The sequence below is a fragment of the Phyllopteryx taeniolatus genome, chromosome 16, assembly GCF_024500385.1.
Source record: "Phyllopteryx taeniolatus isolate TA_2022b chromosome 16, UOR_Ptae_1.2, whole genome shotgun sequence".
NCBI classification, from domain to species: Eukaryota; Metazoa; Chordata; class Actinopteri; order Syngnathiformes; family Syngnathidae; genus Phyllopteryx; species Phyllopteryx taeniolatus.
The window spans coordinates 9,353,088-9,375,026 of record NC_084517.1 but is presented as its reverse complement, the minus strand read 5'-3'; the positions used below and the strand labels follow the sequence as shown (position 1 = coordinate 9,375,026).

Here is a 21,939-nt window from a genome sequence, read left to right as displayed (position 1 = left end):
TGCTAAAAACAATAAAGTTTATCAGTTTGAACATTAAATATCTTGTCTTTGTAGTGTATTCAATTAAATATAGGTTGAAAATTATTTGCAAATCGTTGTATTCTGTTTAACACAACGTCCCAACTTCATTGGAATTGGGGTTGTAGAACAAACCCATCAAATTGCAATTATTGGTTGGAAATCCTTTTTTTATTATAGTAAAAATCATTGTCATCCGTGATGAGAAACAACAAAATAAAACAACATTAGATACACAAAGAATAAAAGGAAACATATTTACATATAGTATGTAAAGGCAGTTTTGTGTGTCAATTCCTAAGTCAGTAATGACATTTGAAAGGCAGTGAAGGTCTACATTTTAAGATCGTTTGTTCATTTGTTGTTTTTACCATAGCAAAGTGTTAACATTTTATAGTTTCCCTAAGCACTAAATGGAAAAAGATCATTTAGAAGGGATTTAAAATGATGGAGTTTTTTGTCTTTAGAATTCGTACTTTTATACTCTTTCTAATATTAAATAATTCCAAATCAAACACAACCTTGATACATAAATATTGTTTGAGCTATATTGACATTGCATTGTCCTGTCATTGAATAACCCTCAAATCTATAACATGTCATTTTGGGCTGATGTCATCATGTTGGGGCAGCACCAGAATTAGTTTTAGTAACACTTATCATGAAACAAGACCATAGAACATATATGAATTTACAATAAAATAATGGGAAAAAAAACTTGAAAAATAATAGTCACCCCTTATTATTTATCTACTTATATCCATATTTAAATGTACGTACAGGGAAGACCACAGATTTGACTTGTCAAAGCCTGTTTGGTGGCTGGAAATAATGATGGATCTTAATTTCTTTTAGCATCATACGCATACTTAGACCAAACTATCTGGAAATAATATTACACTCCAACACAACTTAAATTGGTTGTGCCTATGTTTTACTGCCATCATGGAATGTTACAATTTGCTATTGCCAAAAGACTCGATCCAGTCTAACATTTTTGGGTTGATGGTGTTAACTTTAGTATTATTCTCATGCAGTCTTCTTGCGTAGCACAAAGTAAGTGATGGCAGAGATGAATGTGAGCGCGAAGGAGATCCATGCAAGGATGTAGCAGTGACCGTATGAACCTAAACTCTCATCAAGATGGAAGCGGTCTGTGTAGATGGAAGCTGCAATCATTATGCTGAGACCTGAGGTGATGGAGAAGCGATTCAGTTGTTATAGAAAGAATACACTTGCAAGACGGTACAATCACAGAACGGACTCAAACTTACAGGCGAGCGCTTGGAAAATGCCAGAGATGGTGAACCTTTGTCCTTTGTTCAAAGTGAAGAGCTGAGCTACAAACACAAAGATTCCCAGGATGGAGAATATACAAGCAAGCACTGAGCTGGCTTGCACTGCCTGGAGGTAGTCTGCAGGGGGAGTCAGAAAGAGCAATACAGTAAGCACTTTGAAAATGCTCAACATATTGGTTGGGTATGACAGGGTTACATAAACCAACACTACTCCAATCATTAGGATACGAAACATCAGCATACGTCGAAGGAATGTCACCAACGGCGGCTTAAATTGCCCCATCGTGTTGAATCAATGTTCAAGGATGATGTGAGAATACATATGTGCAGCACTTGGCTTAAATATTACTGATGTCGGTCAAATTACAAGCGCGTGGCAAATGTTTGACCCTGTTCAAGGTTAAATTCATTTGGAAAAAAAGGCAACGTCAATGCGGAACAGAAATCAAATGAGGTAGAAGACGCTGCTGTTGCTTTTCACAATTGACTTGCACGCTGATTGGTTGAGCCACGACTCCGTTAATGCTGAAGGTGTAAGAAAATTGGGGACTAGCATGTGTAGCACACAAACAGGGTCTCCCTCTGACTGATAGTGATATAAGTCCGTGTGTGTGTGTGTGTGTGTGTGTGTGTGTGCGTGTCTTACCCTGTGGGTAGTGTGAGCCTGTTGGAAGATCAGTGTAGTTCCACTTTTCATTCATATATATCCACCGGGCCCACACATCAGTAGATAAGGTTTCAGTCACCCACCAAGCCTGAGGAAAAAGGTAAAAAGACAATTTGATCATTTGTCTAGTATAAATGTTACCTAGGTATCTTGTGTAACAAGTTTGAGTCATTCCATGACCAAACACTAGAACTCTATATCAAATCAATATTTTCCATTGAAACAAATTAAAATGTCATTAATCTGTTCCAGCCCCTCCAAAACACCCCAAAAAATCATGCTGTTTTTATTTTAATAAAGAAAAATAGCACTGTATTGCATAAAAAATCTAATAAAAGACATAAAGTAAAGTGGTTTTATAAAGTGTAGTTAGTGCACGTTGGGACAACAACTGTATGTGTGCCTTTAAGGGGCATGGCCTAGTGAGTGATGTCGAAACTCGGCCTGGTTAGTCCTAAGCATCTGGGTGTGGGTTTGAGCTGGTGTTCTCATTTTGTATTTGTGAGTTTGACTTTTTTGTCCCGTTCAATAAATGACTGAAAGTGCATCAGCGCCTGTGGCTCCCCTTTGCGTGCATAGAGTGGAAAACGTGTTGAAGTTCAGTGTTCAGTAGAAAACTTTGCTCGGGACCGTGTGAAGAATTGTTTAGTCCTCGTGTTCTGACATGTTTGGAATCGAAAATCAGAGCGCGGAATGCGTCGGTCAGTGTGGCATTCCACAAGTTTCACTTCGTTATGCAGCGCTCACTACAACGCAGGCAACAATGTGACATATTTGTGCGTGAATGACGAGTACGTGCAGGCACACCGTCTCCCTCAAGTGTCACCTGCAATTCAGAAGCAATAACAGAGTGTGACAGCTACGTACGTGCTTCATCCATCTGTCATCGTGAAATGTCAAATATGAGCCCTCCCCCCCCTAGCGGCCCCAAAAGAGTAAGTCATTGGGCTACGGCCTGAGTGGAAATGAAGACTTTGCGTGATGAGAGGGTTGCCAGTCACTCGTCAGGGCGTCTCTTTGCTGTCACCAAAACATACCACTGCAGAGATGCGTCTCAGTCATTTTGAACTCTGCTGTGGTTTGGCATGCATTTAAGCCTTCGGGCTAGGAGGACGCTTTACGTTCATGTGAGTGTGCGCGCGCACAGGTATGTATGACCTCAAACACTCACATTGTCGATGGTAGCCACCAGGAGTAGGATGATGCCTATGATGTGCAGGGCAAAGATGGCGGCGAGGAGAATCAGCATGATGGCGGTGCTGTGTGAGATGAGGACAGCAAAGTTGTTGTGCGGCTTTTCGAATGCACTTCAGCATAATTTTCTCATTAATTTGTAACCAAACAAGAAGACAGTAAAAGTTAAATATGGCTGCTAGGTTTCTGAAGATGAGCCAGTAATGTCAGCTCCAAGACACACACATACACACCCATCTTCATAAATACACATGAGCAGAGCAAAGCCAGTTCCTGGCTCACACTCATCCGTTTGGTTTTCTAACTTCTAATTACTTTGAGTTATAGCCAAAGCACAATTATTTGTGAGGACGAAATACAACAAACCAAATCTTGACTATGCTTGAGGAAACTTTTGAGTGTTTGAAGGAGCAAAGCTAATGGCGGGAAGATGAGTTCGGACTTGCCTGCCGACGCCTGCAAGAAACCTGCCACTCCTTAAAATAACTGTAAAGAATATTCCCCCACGTGACTGGGCCTAAATTTATCCCTCCTCGATTTTGAATTTCTGCACACAAATACTCACTCCCAAAGCAAAGAAAAACCACCAGTTAACATACGTTCCAGATGTATTGTAATTTCCATCAATGTAAAGAGGTGGCCCCTCCCTGAGTGAGTACTTTAATGACATATTTAATCAGGTTTTTTTTTTGGCATATATATATATATATATATATTTATTTATTTATTTTTTTAGATTTTATTGGTATTTTTTACAGTGGTCAGACTGGGTGCGAAGTATGGAAGAGGCGCATCTGGAATGTGCTGCTTCTCTCCGCAGTAAAAAGGAGCGGTCAAGGGTTGGGCCAAATCCCTCTGTCTCACGCACGCACGCACGCACGCAGCCATGATTGCAAACGTGAACGCCGACACACGTGTTCACGCCCGACACATCTACATAAATGTTTTCCCACCTTGTATTGGCCTTGCACTGCTACAGAAAAGTGAGCGATTGAGTTCCCAAATATTTGTGTTGTATAATCTGTGCCTGAGGCGAGAGGAGCACAAATACAGACGTCTTTTTCTGTCTGTTTTAATAAGTTGCTGGAAAAATATATCAAAGAAGGAATGCCAAGAAGTTGGATACTTGAAATGGAAAAACATGCACACACACTTACACACACTAAATTTTCCTCTACACTTTAAACAAACACACGTTACATTAATGACATTAATCCAAACATTTCAAAGCTAGAATTGATATTTCTACAGAAGTAGAACACTTTTATAAAACATCTTAAATGGCATTTTTAAAGACACTATTGATAAAGAACTACTGGGTACACACAGTCACCCTTGAAACTACTCAATACAATAAACAACAATTCATCAAACTTAATCATTGTTGTTTAAGCGATAGTAAATAGGAATCTTCAACTTACTGTTTGATGGCCGTCTGTCTCGAGCACTAATTTGGGACTCAGTCTGGCAAAGTACAAACATGAGAGACTACCCGTCCGCCTACTTTTGCCCCACCTTCTTTTTCAAGTCCACACCCCTCTTGTCTCCTCTGACGCAAAAAGTAACACTCTGTTTCGCTGTCTTCGACCCACCCCAAGTTTGTACTCGCCCGCCTCGCACCCCCGCCATTCCCTGATGCTGCCGGCCCAGCCCCTCTTCTTTCTGTCCACACACACACACACAAACACACGCGTACATACACAGCTTTCACGCAACATACTTTCCTCATTTGGTGTCTCCTGACTTTGTCACTCAGCTGATGGCGATCTTGTTGTGGGAGGGCAGCAGATGACTCACTGAGGTTTGGTGGGGGAACTCCCAAACAGTGGACATTGATGAATGTGCAGAGGTTACCATGGTGACAGACCGGCCAAATCATAATCACACTCTATACAGACACAGGTATTGGACCTTACGCCTACAGGAAGAGCGCATAAATTGAACAGAATGTCTCTGATTTTACATCTTTAACAGCTTCTACTGGAGAATAGTGGGGTGTGTTTGGGATTTTTTTTGCCCATTAATCCAGAAGGCCACAGGCCACTGAAAACTATCGCAAATTATATTATGGCTGGTCAGTTTATGTACATATATTTTTGTATTCATGTAGTGTATAATTGCAGTATATATAAACACAAGCGAACAGAAACATAAGGTTCCAGTAGCATTTCTTCCGGATCAACACCCTTCTTTTCCTGCTTTTGTTTCAGAGGAAGGAGTTTCAGGAAGAAAGAATGTTGTTGGTTGCAATCGAGAAAGAGGTGGGGGCAAATGAGTGCGAGTCACAGCTTGAGTAAGAAAGAGGGAGAGAAAAAAGGGGTGGGAAAGAGAGGGGTGGAGTGAAGATAAAGACTACAGGCAAAAGGTAATGAGGAGGAGGATTAATATATTAATATTCCACATTGCTCATTTACATCTTGTGATTATATGGTTAAAATGTTTCCAGTGAGTCAGTCATCTGCCCCTCAACCACGTGTAGCGGCACCACATTCTTTGAGTAAAACGGAAAATTTAACGGCCAAAGTCTCTCAAATCATATCATGTTGCTGAATATACAGTAAGCACATCATTGCACGTTTCTTTGTCACTGAGCTCTTTGCTTTCCTACAGTGGTAAATTTCAAGAGGTAAAGAATGAAAAATCCTCACAGCAGAACATGCCAACCATGTATGATGACACCACTTCCATAAGTTATTTTAGCCAGATATAAATATGGTTATATACAACCCCAATTCCAATGAATTTGGGACGTTGTGTTAAACATAAATAAAAACAGAATACAATGATTTGCAAATCATGTTCAACCTATAATTAATTGAATACACGACAAAGATATGATATTTAATGTTCAAACTGATAAACTTTGTTTTTAGCAAATAATCATAAACTTTGAATTTTATGGCTGCAACACGTTCCAAAAAATCTGGGACAGGGTCATGTTTACCACTGTGTTACATCACCTTTTCTTTTAACAACATTCAATAAACGTTTGGGAACTGAGGACACTAATTGTTGAAGCTTTGTAGGTGGAATTCTTTCCCATTCTTGCTTGATGTAAAGCTTCAGCTGTTCAACAGACCGGGGTCTCTGTTGTCGTATTTTAAGCTTCAAATGCGCCACACATTTTCAATGGGAGACAGGTCTGGACTGCAGGCAGGCCAGTCTAGTACCTGCACTCTTTTACTACGAAGCCACGCTGTTGTAACACGTGCAGAATGTGGTTTGGTATTGTCTTGCTGAAATAAGCAGGGGTGTCCATGAAAAAGACGTTGCTTGGATGGCAGCGTGTTTCTCCAAAACCTGTATGTACCTTTAAGCATTAATGGTCACAGATGTTACCCATGCCATTGGCAGTAACACAGCCCCATACCATCACAGATGCTGGCTTTTGAAATTTGCGTCCATAACAGTCCGGATGGTTCTTTTCCTCTTTGGCTCGAAGGACACGACGTCCACAATTTCCAAAAACAATTTGAAATGTGGACTCGTCGGACCACAGAACACTTTTCCAGTCCATCTTAGATGAGCTCGGGCCCAGAGAAGCCGGCGGCGTTTCTGGGTGTTGTTGATAAATGGCTTTTGCTTTTGCATAGTAGAGTTTCAAGTTGCACTTACGGCTGTAGCGTCGAACTGTATTTACTGACATTGCTTTTCTGAAGTGTTCCTGAGCCCATGTGGTGATATGCTTTACACATTGATGTCGGTTTTTGATGCAGTGCCGCCTGAGGGATCGAAGGTCACGGGCATTCAATGTTGGTTTTCGGCCTTGCCGCTTACATGCAGTGATTTCTCCAGGTTTTCTGAGCCTTTTGATGATATTATGGACCGTAGATGATGAAATCCCTAAATTCTTTGCAACTGTACGTTTAGGAACATTGTCCTTAAACTGTTCGACTATTCTCTCATGCACTTGTTCACAAAGAGGTGAACCTCGACCCGTCTTTGCTTGTGAATGACTGAGCAATTCAGGGAAGCTCCTTTTATACCCAACAATGGCACCCACCTGTTCCCAATTAGCCTGTTCACCTGTGGGATGTTCCAAACAGGTGTTTGATGAGCATTCCTCAACTTTCTCAGTCTTTTTTGCCACCTGTCCCAGCTTTTTTGGAACGTGTTGCAGCCATAAAATTCTAAGTTAATGATTATTTGCTAAAAACAATAAAGTTCATCAGTTTGAACATAAATATCTTTCTAGTGTATTTAATTAAATATAGGTTGAACATGTTTGCAAATCATTGTATTCTGTTTTATTTATGTTTAACACAACGTCCCAACTTCATTGGGGTTGTATATATGCACAAAATATTTGATATATTTACTTGTGTGATCTGCTTGTGCCCCTTTGATACACAGAACTACTTAGGATAAATTGGCAGTGCAGGACTGATACATTTCACTATTCAGAGCCTTGTTTTCGTGTACTGTATAATCTAGCAGTATGCTAATCATGAACCAGGTTATTTAACAGCCAGGAAAGTGACCTTAAAAGTGACTAACGGATAAACTGAAGGCAGTTCAGATGAGTGCATTCATTCTGGAGAAGGAAGACAGTAATCTAGTCCAAGAGTAGGGGGTAAGACCAGAGTTGAGGATGAGGTGCAATCGGCAGCTGGAGGTCACATGAGGCAGAAGATTGCGGAAGATTGAGGGGCAAGGAGCTGCTCCGACGGGGTCGACTGGGGAATGGGCAGATGCGCTGGAGGAGTTTGGAAAACTGGAACTGGTGGAATGCAGAAGGGTGACTGGAAACTAGTAAAGAGCTTAAGGCTAGGATGACGCGTTAGACAGAAGTTAGAGGGGAGAATAACATAAGATAAAAACATCCCCCAAAAAAACCATTCTACAAAAGCATCCATGTAAAAAGGGCCCAACAAATATACAGTATCAGTGAAGCAGCTGATACACAAGAGGGGGGTGTTTAAGCCCTTGTAGGGCAGATTGACTGACATCACGTGGAAATTGGGGGGGGAAAAAGCAACAACAACAAAACTTTCAAAAGACGGGTTAAAATCAAGATGAAGGGAAATGCTCTCCTGCCTTTTGTGACAACTGGTGTCGCAAGTGGGATGGAGAGAAGTAATTTGTGACATTGGGATAACTAATTGTTGTGGGAGACATCCCAGACAGAGGGTGAACCACTACGAGGATTGGGATGGGAACAAAAAACTCTGAAAAAGGATTTGTGTTGTCACTATGGTTCTGTATGCTTTGTGATTATTTAGTGGTGTGCCCAGTTTGAAGCACATGTGTAATGGGTTACACTCATGCCAGAAAGTAGTTGAAGCATTAGGATGATTAGTATGGGACCCATCTTCAGAAAAGGCCACTAATTTTTTTTTATTTTTATTTAATTTCCTAATTTATTGTAGTCATTATAATTCAAGGGGAAATTCAACATAATCTCTGGCATGCATAGAGATATGTCAGAGTTAAAGGGGAGTGCAAACAGTGCTGCACCTCTTAAGTTGGAGGGTTGGGGTCTGTGCCTTGCTCAAAAAAATATAAATTAAAAAAAAATGCTGACATCATCGAGGACCAGCTAACTATGAGGATGAATCCGAAATCTGATTGGTTAAATAAACAGTCCCATAGCTAATAGTTTTACGTTACGTCAGGCAACACTCTTAATTCTGATGACCCTGGGCATAGTAGATGAACTGGTACCACATACAGGGTAGAGGCTGAAATCTGATGGCACAAAAAAAAAAAAAAAAGAATCTAACACCCACAAACAAGTACTGGAAGCAGCGCAGTCATGCTACGATATGAAGAGACGAGACTGTTGGGAATAAGTTAATGCAATTTCATGGCATAAGTATTCGAACTATGGCTGTGGATGTTGTCAGTCAGTTTAGGACAGCAGAGAAGGCCTTGCTTGGACCTGACAGTTTAGGACAAGGAATGAGCAGTGGCTGATTACGCCATTTGGATACCATGCGAATGATTTTGACTAGCTTTGGAGCCATTACTTTTTAAGGAGAATTATATTTTATTTAAATATTTTTTAAACCTGTTTGAACTTGTTTTTCCAAATGTTGCTGAAGGGCTTTTCGAAATTGTCCTATTACCAAATATGGTTCCTTGCCCGATAAAAGGCTACCATTGCCTGCTGTAAGTCATGGAAATGCTATCAGTTCCAGTACGCACACATGGATGAATGCAAACACAATCATTTCACTCACATCGAGCTGGATTTGTAAACACATTATCCATTCCTATGACTTACTCAAGTCAGAAAAAAAAGAATATTCTTTTCATAGTACCGCATAGATAACACTTCATTCATGTGAACGTGATGGAATATAAACCGTTTGAACTGCTGCGCTAGAGCCATGCTCACATCACAACCTTAAAGAGATTCAATAAACAACACGGTGCTTAATCTTGGTTAGAAATGCATTGTGAGACGCAAGTGAATATGATGTAGTGTGGAGCGTTAAGCAGAGAGAAGAGTGAGACAGGATAGAGAGGAGAGAATGTGGCCGAACCCGATTGCGTCCTGGGCGTGTCGACCCCACCTTTAGGCGAGGCAAACCAAGCTTTTGCACTGTACCGTACATACAGTGTGATCAAACACTCTGTGACATCTTTTGCGCTGAATAAAACCTGTGGACATGCTAATTTTGGGGGGGCACTTGGATGATGCAGGAAGTGTTTTGCTACCAATGCCTACTTGTCTAAGGGGGGCGGGGGCAGACAGAGACTTGGCTAACAAGACGCTGTTTTGAACCAAGCACAAGTCAACTAATCACATGCCTGTTTAACTATTGAGGAGACCAATGGGGTAGCTTGCTCAACAAACAGCCCTTTGTCATACTGCAATGCCGATGAGTACTGGAAAAACCAGAATCATAAAGGACACTTTGAGCAGTGTGATATTGTGTGTGTGTGTGTGTGTGTGTGTGTGTGTGCGATACCAAATGCCGAGCGCACATGAAGAAATAACGAATCCATGAAATTAAGTGCTCCCAAGCATGCCTACTTCAGGGTGGTTCCATAAAGTTCCTGTTTGGAAATTACTGTGGGATCTTATGAGAAGTGAATGCAGGGCACAATCTGCTATTCAACGCGCAGAACTGAGCTATGCAACGTTTTGACATTTTTATATTTCCCCAGAATGAGTTATGAGCCCCGTCACGATACGAATTTCAGTAGCTTCGCACAACTGAAATGCTCCCTTATTAGAGTCACAATGCCACAGCTGCTCTCTTAAAACTGTGGCATTTTAATCACTAATATGAGATTTTCATCTGTTTGACATAAGCCTCAGCTCAATTATAATTTCATTTGATATCCAAGCGCTGCAGCATGGCATGTGGCAAATGTTTGTTGGACAATAATTCCTTGATGAAGGTGTTTGCGAAGGGAGGGTGGCTTTCAACATGTCTGTGGGAAGTAAAGCAGCGTGCACATGCCAGATGAGCGAGCCTGACCGCAGGCAATAACACTGCAGCATTACACAATAGTAAAACTCCTCGTCTGTGGTTCCTTATTCAAGCCACTCATTCCTTTGCTGCCTTGCACGTCACCCTTCCAAAACACATATGAATTGTAATTTTGAAAAAGCAAACAGGAACGTTTCTATTAAAAGTAGTTTGAAGTATTTTGGACTTTGAAGTGGGAGGTTTTACGTTAGAAGGGCAAGCTCGGGGCCTCAAAGGTTCATTTTTGAGTCTAGCGGTGCTACTGGCCTCGCTTCCGGTGTGGCCGAGCGGCTTTTGATGATAATAATATCGCTACTGCACGGGCTTGCTCCCGAGTGACACATACGCAAGTTCTCACAAACCTAATCGCACAGTCTTACATGCGGAACACACATTTGGCTCGTGACACATCTGCTCCCGAGACAAACAAAGGCAAAACACTTACTCATTCACCAAGGAAACAGAAATATGTTGTTCCCCCCCCCCCCGCAATATGTTTCACAGGATTGGTCATTAGTTGTTGTACTTTGTGTTTACGTCTTGTTTGTTTATGTTGTTGCCCTTCGCATTATGAAAATTTACTACCGTAGAAAAACTTCACATTATGTAATTGAGTATGCTTGCTATTTCGGGGGGCATACAGTATGTGCATATTTGGAACATGAATACGAAACGAAGAATGGCGTAAATGAATTCTTTTTTTGATGTTGTGCGCTGCATGTGGTTGGCACGTGTGCCACACAGTCGAAGGGACTGGGTAGAACTCTGTAATATCATTCTCTAAGGGCTGGATATATGTATTACCCCTTCCTGAAAGTATGATTGTCTTTGCTTGAACTTAATAATAAATCCAGAAATAAAACTGATAGAAAAAGTGGGACTATAGATGATTCTACTACAAGAGACCCCATTTCAGGACTTACCCTACAATAAAGAGTTACTGAGAACTAGAGTGGGCTAACTCCTTTTTTGGTCATTTTTAAGTCACGTAAGTGCATAAATGAATAGACAAAAGGATGAATACTGGTCTAAATCAAACTTTACTTTTAATTGTAACATACACGGGACAGTCAGTTATGGTATTCAGCACAATTCCCGATTCATGTGTAACAACTGGGCCAACTCCCATCTCAAAAATGGCTGCACCTGTGAAACCAGGCTTCACCTCAGTGAAGTTCAGAGATTGATAGAAGTACAGTAGCGCTTTAGCTTGGGTGCCAGAGCATCTGCATGTTAGTGAATGTTATCTACAACCCCAATTCCAATGAAGTTGGGACGTTGGGTTAAACATTAGTAAAAACAGAATACAATGATTTGCAAATCATGTTCAACCTATATTTAATTGAATACACTACAAAGACAAGATATTTAATCTTCAAACTGATAAAGTTTATTGTTTTTAGCAAATAATCATTAACTTAGAATTTTATGGCTGCAACACGTTCCAAAGAAGTTGGGACAGGTGGCAAAAAAGAGTGAGAAAGTTGAGGAATGCTCATCAAACACCTGTTTAGAACATCCCACAGGTGAACAGGCTAATTGGGAACAGGTGGGTGCCATGATTGCTTCCCTCAATTGCTCAGTCATTCACAAGCAAAGATGGGGCGAGGTTCACCTCTTTGTGAACAAATGTAGAGAAAATAGTCGAACAGTTCAAGGACAATGTTCCTCAACGTACAATTGCAAGGAATTTAGGGATTTCATCATCTACGGTCCCTAATATCATCAAAAGGTTCAGAGAATCTGGAGAAATAACTGCACGTAAGCGGCAAGGCCGAAAACCAACATTGAATGCCCGTGACCTTCGATCCCTCAGGCGGCACTGCATCAAAAACCGACATCAATGTGTAAAGATATCACCACACGGACTCCAGAAACGGCGCCGGCTTCTCTGGGCCCGAGCTCATTTAAGATGGACTGATACAAAGTGGAAATGTGTTCTGTGGTTCGACGAGTCCACATTTCAAATTGTTTTTGGAAATTGTGGACGTGGTGTCCTCCGGGCCAAAGAGGAAAAGAACCATCCGGACTGTTATGGACGCAAAGTTCAAAAGCCAGCATCTGTGATAGTATGGGGCTGTGTTAGTGCCAATGGCATGGGTAACTTACACATCTGTGAAGGCACCATTAATGCTGAACGGTACATGCACAGGTACAGGTTTTGGACAAACACATGCTGCCATCCGAGCAATGTCTTTTTCATGGACGCCCATGCTTATTTCAGCAAGACAATGCCAAACCACATTGTCCTTGTGTTACAACAGCGTGGCTTCGTAGTAAAGAGTGCGGCTACTAGACTGGTCTGCCTGCAGTCCAGACCTGTCTCCCATTGAAAAAGTGTGGCGCATTATGAAGCGTAAAATACGACAACGGAGCCCCCGGACTGTTGAACAGCAGAAGCTGTACATCAAGCAAGAATGGGAAAGAATTCCACCTTCAAAGCTTCAACAATTAGTGTCCTCAGTTCCCAAACGTTTATTGAATGTTGTTAAAAGAAAAGGTGATGTAACACAGTGGTAAACATGACCCTTTCCAAGCTTTTTTGGAACGTGTTGCAGCCATAAAATTCTAAGTTAATGATTATTTGCTAAAAACAATAAAGTTGATCAGTTTGAACATTAAATATCTTGTCTTTGTAGTGTATTCAATTAAATATAGGTTGAACATGATTTACAAATAATTGTATTCTGTTTTTATTTATGTTTAACACGACGTCCCAACTTCATTGGAATTGGGGTTGTATAATTTGTTTGGAATAAACCAAACTCTGTGGAAAACCACAATTTCTGTTAAAAAAACAAACAAGTATCCAGTAGAAGTATAAATTGACATATAAATAATCAAGAGTCCCCAGATTTTGTTGCCGCCATAAAATCTTACTCTCCTGCAAAATGACAAAAATTGAGTTACCCCACTCTAATTCTCAGTGACTCACCACTAACGAATTGGTGTTTGTACAGTATGTATGGAAAACAAATATCTCAGTGTGCAAAGAGCTAAGACAAAAAAGAGAGAGAGAAGCTTAAACAAAGTGAGGAAAAGCTTCACTGAACATGCGATGAAATTCAAATTAAAACATCAAACATTAAGATAAGCAAATTGGGACCCAGTCTTATCATTTGCATCACTCCTGTTGGCAGCTTGCCTTTGGTCTGAAGAAAATAAGAAAATTGAGGAATTCATTACAAAAAAAAATGTATTTTTTTTAAAAACAGACTTAGTGGCTACTGTAGAGCTGACACGAGGCACTTGTGTTTTGCTACATTACGGCTTCCAGTGGGTCCAAGTCACTGTTTACATTCAGTTTCCAAAAAAGGAATACCTCACATTTGCCCAGGCTGACCCGTTTCCATGGTTACTGGCCAGCGGTTTTTGATTCTTGATTCACTACTTCACCCCCACTGCTGGGTTTTTCTGTGTCGGCATAACTACATTCAACTCCAGTTTCTCCTCACGTGATTGGAGTCCTTTTTGGGAACATTTGGACTCCGCCCGCTTCCGGCTGCGTGCCACCCCTGCCTCCCAAAAGTCTCTCTCTCTCTCTCTCTCTCTCTGAAATGCAGACATGCACACTGTATTCTCACTTCGACTAAAAGAAAACAACACTGGGCGGTAACTAGGCAACTCTAAAATGTGAGTCATCCAACTGCCGCACCCATCGTCTACTGATGATGCCCCTCTTCCGCCAACACACGCACAAACATTTTGGAAAGACATGACTTATCAAGTCTTCAAATTTAGTTTAACTTGAGAGGAAAAAGAATTAAAAAAAAAAAAAAAAAAAGGTTATAACTCTCACTCCCAACTAACTAGTGGCATGTTACAAAATGAGACATAGTACCGGTAGCCATCTTGACAACATGAGGACACCAGCATGATCAAGGCAGTGGAAAGCATTTGTCACACATTTTATCAAGTTTAAAGAAGGAAAATATCATTTCCACTACATGGTCAATGGGAGTTTAATCTCTCTAAACTAACCTTTATGGATCAGTAGGTAATGATAGATAGATAGATAGATAGATAGATAGATAGATAGATAGATAGATAGATAGATAGATAGATAGATAGATAGATAGATAGATAGAATGCAGTAGGGCGTCCTCTAGTGGACGGAACGGAGTAGTGATCTCATAAAATTGCGCATGTGTACTGTGTATACTGGATATCAGGCAGGGATGGGCATATTATGGCCCCCGGACCACATACGGTCTGCTCCTTTCTTTAACCTGGCCACTGAGCATTTACATGATCAAGAGTGCTATATTTGTTGCATTAATTTCGAGTCTGGGCTAGCCTGCTGAGGCTGTTGCCCCCACCGACCCCACCTTGGATAAGCGGAAGATGGATGGATGGATAGAAAGAAGCAGATAATTTTGCTGTTAATTAAATAATTGGTTAATTAGTTTCCTGTAAATAATGAAATAATTATACATAAAAATAAAATTCATTATATAATAATCCAAAATATAATATTTTTCATACACATTTTAACTGTTTTTATTTCTAGCTTATTTACGAATGACCTGGCCCATGTGTCTGTTTTAAAAATTAAATGAAAAAGTTTCCCCATCCTTGCAATATATGGTGGGCAAACAAACAAACAAAATTCAACTCCATTGTACGGCATAAGCAGTCGTGCTTAAGTACTTTTACTTTTCCCCCTTTTGGCCGTAAGAGAGCCAAATGGTCAAATACAAAATGAGAAAATACAATACATGTTGAAAAAGATTATTTAACATTTTTTTTATTTTTTTTGTCAAAACCAAGTCAGCTGTCTATATTGTGTTAATTTCCAACTATAGTACAGCGTTTAAACAACAGTGTAACATTAACATACAGGTATTGTGTTTGCTTCTGGTCACGTGGTCAATTAAGGGCCAATTAGTGAACAGGTGTGCTGCCAAGAGGCCTTAAAAGCTTTTTTGCAGAGGCGCTTCATCCCCAGCGTTTTGACGCAGAGAAACAAACTGAACTTGGCAATGCATTTGAAAGCCAAACGATATCACATCGTGGTCTTCCTACTTTCCACCATCTTAACAATAACGCTACCCTATGCAATCTGCAAACCTATGTCTCATTATTCGCACCTCAGTTTAAATCTGACCTCTCTTCAACACAAGGATAACAGTGAAATGGCAAAAAGTCACAACAATAATTTCAGCCCAGAAGACGCAAAGAGACATCTATTACTTTCGAGCAGGCAAGTAAAAGACTCGACTACAATATCTACAATGGTCACAGACAACTTTCAGAACAATGGCAGAACATGGAGTCAAACTTTTAACCAAGAGACCGACCAGAAGCCCAAACACAACATGGCGTCTTCTTCTGAAACTGCCCAAACCTTTGATAAACCCTGTGACGAGGCAAAGAAAATGGGAAGGGAGGAGACTAGTGTTTCTGTGAAGCTTACAAATGAGGACTGCAGCTCAGGTCAAATCCAACATGTGGTCTATGGAAAGTTTTTCATCAGTGGGCAACTTGAAGCAAACATTCCTCATTTGGACCGCCAGTCTCATTCAGATGTCGCAGGTAAGGACAGACACAAAGTGTGTACGCGTGTGCATTTTCTTACGAATAGCTTTGATTGTGTGAATTCTTGTGACAAATCTTACTATGGGTTTTGTTTGAGGACTTTCAAACTATGTAGCTGACACTGAATGTCCATATGTTTATTTTCAAAAGCGCTCGTCCTCATTTGGTGAGCTGAACCCTATTCCAGCTGACTTTTGGTACACCCTTGGAAAGCCATTTGTGCATTTATTTGAGATCTTTAACATCCATCTCAAGGGCCATATACTGTACTAGTACACCTTTTTGGTTGTTTTTTTTGGTCTACATCGGTAGAACAATTCAGCGTTTCAGTAGAACAACTTGGGCACACTGGCAGAACGAATGTGGCTTTCTAGTCAGGTTTTCTCTAGTAGTTCCCCATCTACACTATTAGGCCCAACTCGTTGGAAGCTACAAGTGCGTGACACATCTACTAGTTGGATCTAGTAGTGTTAAAAGTACAGCACAGTAATTTTACTAGTAAAGTTTAATTTTGGACTAGTAAGCCAAAAACATTACTAGTAAGACAGTCGTTTTACTAAGAGTCATTCTAATAGTGCACTGGATTTTCTTACTAGTGAGGTAATAGTGTACTAGTAAATGGACGTGCTGTTGGCATTCAAGAAGTCGAATCAGTTAATAATGATGCTTGACTCAGTCAACACTAGTTTGATCCCCAGTGAATTTACTATGTCAGATTGGTTTGTGAGATTGTCCGAACAGGGAAGTGCCTAGACAGCGCTGCAACGTTCTTCTGTCATGTGACTGCTGTGACTTGTCAGTCCACCCACAAGGAAAAGGTAAAGCGAGGATGCCAGGTGAGCAGCTGGGCAGCTCCGAGGAGACCTGGCAGAAGCTGCAGCCTGAGGTGCATTGTGCAGACGACGCCATGACCCTCACTGTCAGGAGGCGACGAGCTGTACAGCTCCTGCTGGACCGAGGTGAAGCAACAGCTTCCTCCAGGTTTAGTTTGAGATTTTTGTTTTTGTTGCACACTCACCTCGATTTTCTTTTGAATTATACATACATTTGTACATTTGTTAATTGACAGTACAGTATTTCATTGAATTAAGACTTTTTTTTGTTTTTTAAATCAGAGAATGACTCATCCATTCGCCTCTCCCAGCTGCCCCCTCGGTGTGGCTACTCTGTGGAGACCACATGGAGAGACCTCAGCTTGATAGCTCAGTACAGTGCCTGTCATGTCACACAACAGGTACAGCAGATTTCCTAGAATACATTCTGTATATGGATGCCAGTGCCAGGCCCTAGAAAAAGGTATTTTCGATTTGTGCCCTTTGAATGGTGGGGCCCAAATTCCAAGCAGCACCCCTGGTTGCACATCATCAATAATAAATCTAGTTTCAATGTCCCCAAAAATAATTAAAGATTTGCATTGACTAGGGAGACAGTTATGTGTTACCTCTGCTATGGAGGGGGACTCCAGTCAAGATGTCATGCCCGGTCTCTCCCATCAAGCCGGGCATGAGCCCTTCTTCACTCTGTTGCTCCCTTCATGGCATGAATGTCAGACTTCCAGCTACACAAGAAGTGAGTGTTAAAGGTAAGCCATATTAACACAAGGTAGCAACTTGAATGGAATATTCATGACTGCTCTACGAGTTTCTTGACTTAACTGTTATGCAGTTCGAGAAGAATGGACCCCAGTGTTATCACTGGCTCAGCAGTGTGGCTACACGTTGGACAGACAAGATACAGATATGTTAATTGCTGCTCCATTCATTACATGTGGCATCACTGTAAAGGTGGGTCTACCTGTATTTTTCTCAATACTGATAATTACATCAAATATCCAGTATGATAGTTAAAATTTAGGTATGTCAAGTTATCCAAATCGTTTGGTCAAAATCTTCAGTACACCTATACAATCTAATAAAAAAATCAAATGTAAATAAATATATAATGTTTATGATAATGCTCAGACACTGTTTCAGGTGGATTTTAGAACTACACTGCAGCCAACTGATGGACTTTCTATATATGCATCCTTTTTTGGCAACGCCAAAGGGATAAAATAGAGAACTACTAGTTTACTTCTCTCCCGTTATGTTAGTCAAAACAGTGTTATCTTGGTAAAGACAGATTTAAAAAATAATAATAATAATTTATACAGCTATTGTATTCAATCACATTAAGATTTGCGGGTGTACCCGATTAAATGATTTTATGTCAGAAGCATAGTTTAATGTAAAATAAAAAAAAAAAAAATAGGCTAACCTGCTACTGTACTTTTTCTCAATAGCAAATCATAGAATAGCTTATTGAAATACTATCTCCAATTGACATACATTGCACACTTTAGGGTAGTCTATATCGCTGAAATAAATCCAGCGATTTGATATAAAAAGTAGACAATGACCCTAAATAAAAAGGCTTTAAATGTCTATAATTTCAACAGACATTTGTATTGCTGTTTTATTTGCCACACGGCCTCACAAAGATATCTGATCTTTTTTTCCTCAGAATGGCAAACACACACTTCATCTTCAAATTGGAGACAGTAACTTTACTTTGGCCTGTCCCATGTCTCCCTCCCAAGAGCCCCCTTTAACTCCTCAGCCTCTGATGGGCAGCTCTCATTTACCTAGTAAGCCATCAAGAACTGTATCAAAAACTGTGGATTCTCATCCATGGGCTCCACCTTTTTTCCTTGCACCCCCTTACTACCCCCATCCAACTTACCGACACAGGAATCCTACTCCCCAAGAGGCATATACTTCTTCTACGGACACATCTTCAACTCCTGAACCTACAATTGATACACAGTCTCACCCTCTCGATGGCTCCCAGCAGGCGGATCATGACCACTCTCATCAGAATTCTGTGAAGGACTTATTAAAGTATTTTGATGCTCAAAGTCTTCCTGGATTAACAGATCCAGAAATTGTGGATTTAGATTTACAAGGCTTGTCTGAGCAGCATGGTACAGCTGGTTCCCCGGTTCAAGTTCAAACTGCCACTATTCAACCCCCAAGCCATGCCTTCAATTCATATTACCACTACTACCATCACCCCAAAATCCTTCAATCTGATCCACCCGGAGGTTCTGATCCAGGCCTTGTGGCTCTGGAGGAGCTGTCCCCAAAATACTATAACATGGCGTCTACAGAGTTATTCCGCGTCAATCAACAGTCTGAAGCTGAGACAATGTTCTCTCAATCACCACACCGCTATCCATACCACTACTACGATTTTCCACATAGTGCTTGGAATGACTCAAATTCATTGCCTCTTCTCTATCCACAAAGAGACATGACGACAAAGTCCTCTGATAGTCATGCGAAAAACATGAGGAGGAGCCATGTTTCTGCACCTCCTTGGCCTTCTGTCAGTCCAGCACGTGAGTTGGAACCCTCTTTAGGGGAGCCAGGTGAAATTGAAAAAGATCCTCTCAAAAAATCTAACTCTAAATTGATCCAAAGTCCTTTGTTTGCTGGTGATGAAGCACAACTGAATTATATGGAGAGTAATTCCATGCCTGAGTCTAATGCAGGTTTCCTCCCTTCTCATGACACTCTGGAATCAGACACTCCTCATATGGCTCCTTTTCTTAAGCAAGCTTTCTTAACTACTCACTTGTCTGACCATCCTTCCCCTCATGTATACCCCCACCACCCTCATCGCTACAATCAGATGTATCCTGTGGCTCCACCTTCCCAGCACCCTCCTAAACAGTCACCATTTCAACACATTTCTATCCCACTAACCACAGAAGAGATGGATAATGTTCAAAAGGTCCAAGCACATCCTTACCTCCACCACCTCTACTACCCTGTCAATGTCCACTCTGAAAAAGAAACTGCCTCATCAGAATCATGGCCTCTATACATGCATCCAAATTTTATCAGTCAACAACAGCCATATGATTTTTTTGAGCATGCTGGTGGGGAAGAGGACAAGCTCGATGAAACGATCGGTAAGCCAGCATTCCACAGCAGGTGTGTAAGTCAGGATTGAGGCTTTAGGCACTTATTGCGGTCTTGTACAGCGGTTTGCCATTTATCTTACAAGACTATCAGGCTATTTTATTTGTATCCATATACATCGTCACGCACAACTATATTTGTTGTAGTAGTGGCTGACGCTACATCAGACCACCGCTAGATGGCAGTACACTCTTCACCCAGTAGTGGGGTCACCATGCCCCACCCTTGCTACATTTTCAGCGATTGAAATAATGCCTATTGATGTCATAGCAACTATTATCGGCCTTATTTACCTTTTGCCTTTTACATACTTAATTGTAAATGTTACATTACCGCATACTTTCTTTTAGACAAATCCTTTGCCAGCTTCCATCCTGAGGGCCACCTGCCTCTCAGCTACCTGCAAGGAAGACAAGTATATTTGGAAGTGAGATTGCTTGACCCCCAAGAGCCTGACCTCATGCTGCTGGTTCACTCCTGCGTGGCTTCCACACAACCTTCATATCACTCCTACATTCTTATCGATGATTGGTATGTTATGGAAGAATCATGAAACAAGACACACATTCTTGACAGGGTTTTGCTTAGTATCATTTTGCATTTCAAGACAATGTCGGTTTTGTTTAGCTCTTTATATTCTAGCAAGTATCACCTGTATGTACAGTTCGACTGTCAGGCCAAGTTTCATTGTGATCATATGATCTCACATCTGATGAGGTGAAATATGTAAATGGCTGGAATTTCTATTTGGCCTCCTGAAGCTTTGACAGAAAAGCTCAGTTTTACCTTTTTTTCTTAAATGTTTCTTATGCCTTGACAACAAACGAATAGTACTGATTTTAATTGGTGTGCAGAGAGCTGCACATTTGGCCTGTTCAATGTGCATTCAAAAATGCTATTTCTGTTTAAAGGAAATGTTTCATTTTCCCATTGAAAATTAAGCTGCCCCAGCCGAGGAGCTTCACAGCTGCTTCCTTTGCCACACATCGACCCCCACCACATCCGGAAGATCTTAATCTCTCACTTTCTGTCACTACCCTTACACATTGCCTCCATGAACTATGGCATGCTGTCTCACCTGGATGACCCAGAGGTACCTCACCCAGAACACATCATACAACTTCCGATGGACTATTTTAAACTACAGAGTGGTACGGTACAAACAACTAAAAGCATTGACAAATTGTTGACCACAATTGTAACTAAATTCAAGAAACATCATTTCTTTCCCTGTCCTTAGATTTACTTTGTGTGACAGAAGTGTGCTCTGCAGCAGAGCATGACTGCGTTGTAGGCTGCATCCGCAGTGAGTTTTGAAAAATGTGACACATGCCTGAAACATTTGTCTTTATATTTTATATAGTATATTGTATGACTCAAAACAGGCAACTCATTAAAAAAAATCCTATATTAAGATGCAAAGGAAAAAATAATTGTCATGTTTTCTTTTTATCTTCACAGGTCCCACTAGTGATGTGTAAACTTGGAAATAAAGAACCTGGTACACAACTGCAAACCTTTCTCACTGTCTATTGCATTAAGTGCATAAACCTCTTGGAAGTTACATGAGTGAAAGACAACAGTAATAATGTTAGTTTGTTTATCCCAACTCCATTCTAACACAGAGTAGCATAAGACAAGCAATGTCTGCTTCAGCAATTTGGGACTTTATAAATAACCAAGATGTCCTCACCTTTATCTTGAGAGAACATATTAAACATTGCCATGTTTGGAGTACATTATGCCTATATTTTCAAGACAAGCTGTAAAAATTGGTGTATATATATATATAAAAACCCAAATGCTAAATTCAAAATTGTTTTTGTTCCAAGCAA

General features: G+C 40.7%; 2 protein-coding genes across 3 annotated transcripts; one reads left to right on the top strand and one right to left on the bottom strand.

The window, feature by feature from the left end:
- Positions 1 to 167: 167 nt before the first annotated feature.
- Positions 168 to 4,729, bottom strand: LOC133466075 (epithelial membrane protein 2-like). The gene is made up of 5 exons (XM_061749416.1): positions 4,599 to 4,729; positions 3,155 to 3,242; positions 1,963 to 2,071; positions 1,293 to 1,433; positions 168 to 1,208 (listed from the first exon to the last, which is right to left on the bottom strand). Exons 2-5 carry the CDS (start codon positions 3,230 to 3,232, stop codon positions 1,048 to 1,050), a joined length of 489 nt encoding a protein of 162 aa, XP_061605400.1. The 5' UTR covers positions 3,233 to 3,242; positions 4,599 to 4,729; the 3' UTR covers positions 168 to 1,047.
- Positions 4,730 to 15,461: 10,732 nt separating this feature from the next.
- On the top strand, positions 15,462 to 21,935 carry LOC133466345 (uncharacterized). Of its 2 annotated transcripts, XM_061749933.1 has the most exons (10): positions 15,463 to 16,136; positions 16,940 to 17,098; positions 17,255 to 17,373; positions 17,562 to 17,721; positions 17,805 to 17,923; positions 18,642 to 20,094; positions 20,455 to 20,635; positions 21,047 to 21,255; positions 21,345 to 21,410; positions 21,566 to 21,935. In XM_061749933.1, exons 1-10 carry the CDS (start codon positions 15,584 to 15,586, stop codon positions 21,583 to 21,585), a joined length of 3,039 nt encoding a protein of 1,012 aa, XP_061605917.1. In that variant the 5' UTR covers positions 15,463 to 15,583; the 3' UTR covers positions 21,586 to 21,935. The 2 variants fall into 2 exon arrangements, 1 of the variants encoding a protein (XP_061605917.1); XR_009784921.1 differs by lacking the exon at positions 21,566 to 21,935 and having other exon boundaries at positions 15,462 to 16,136; positions 21,016 to 21,255; positions 21,345 to 21,412.
- The last annotated feature ends 4 nt before the right edge of the window (positions 21,936 to 21,939 follow it).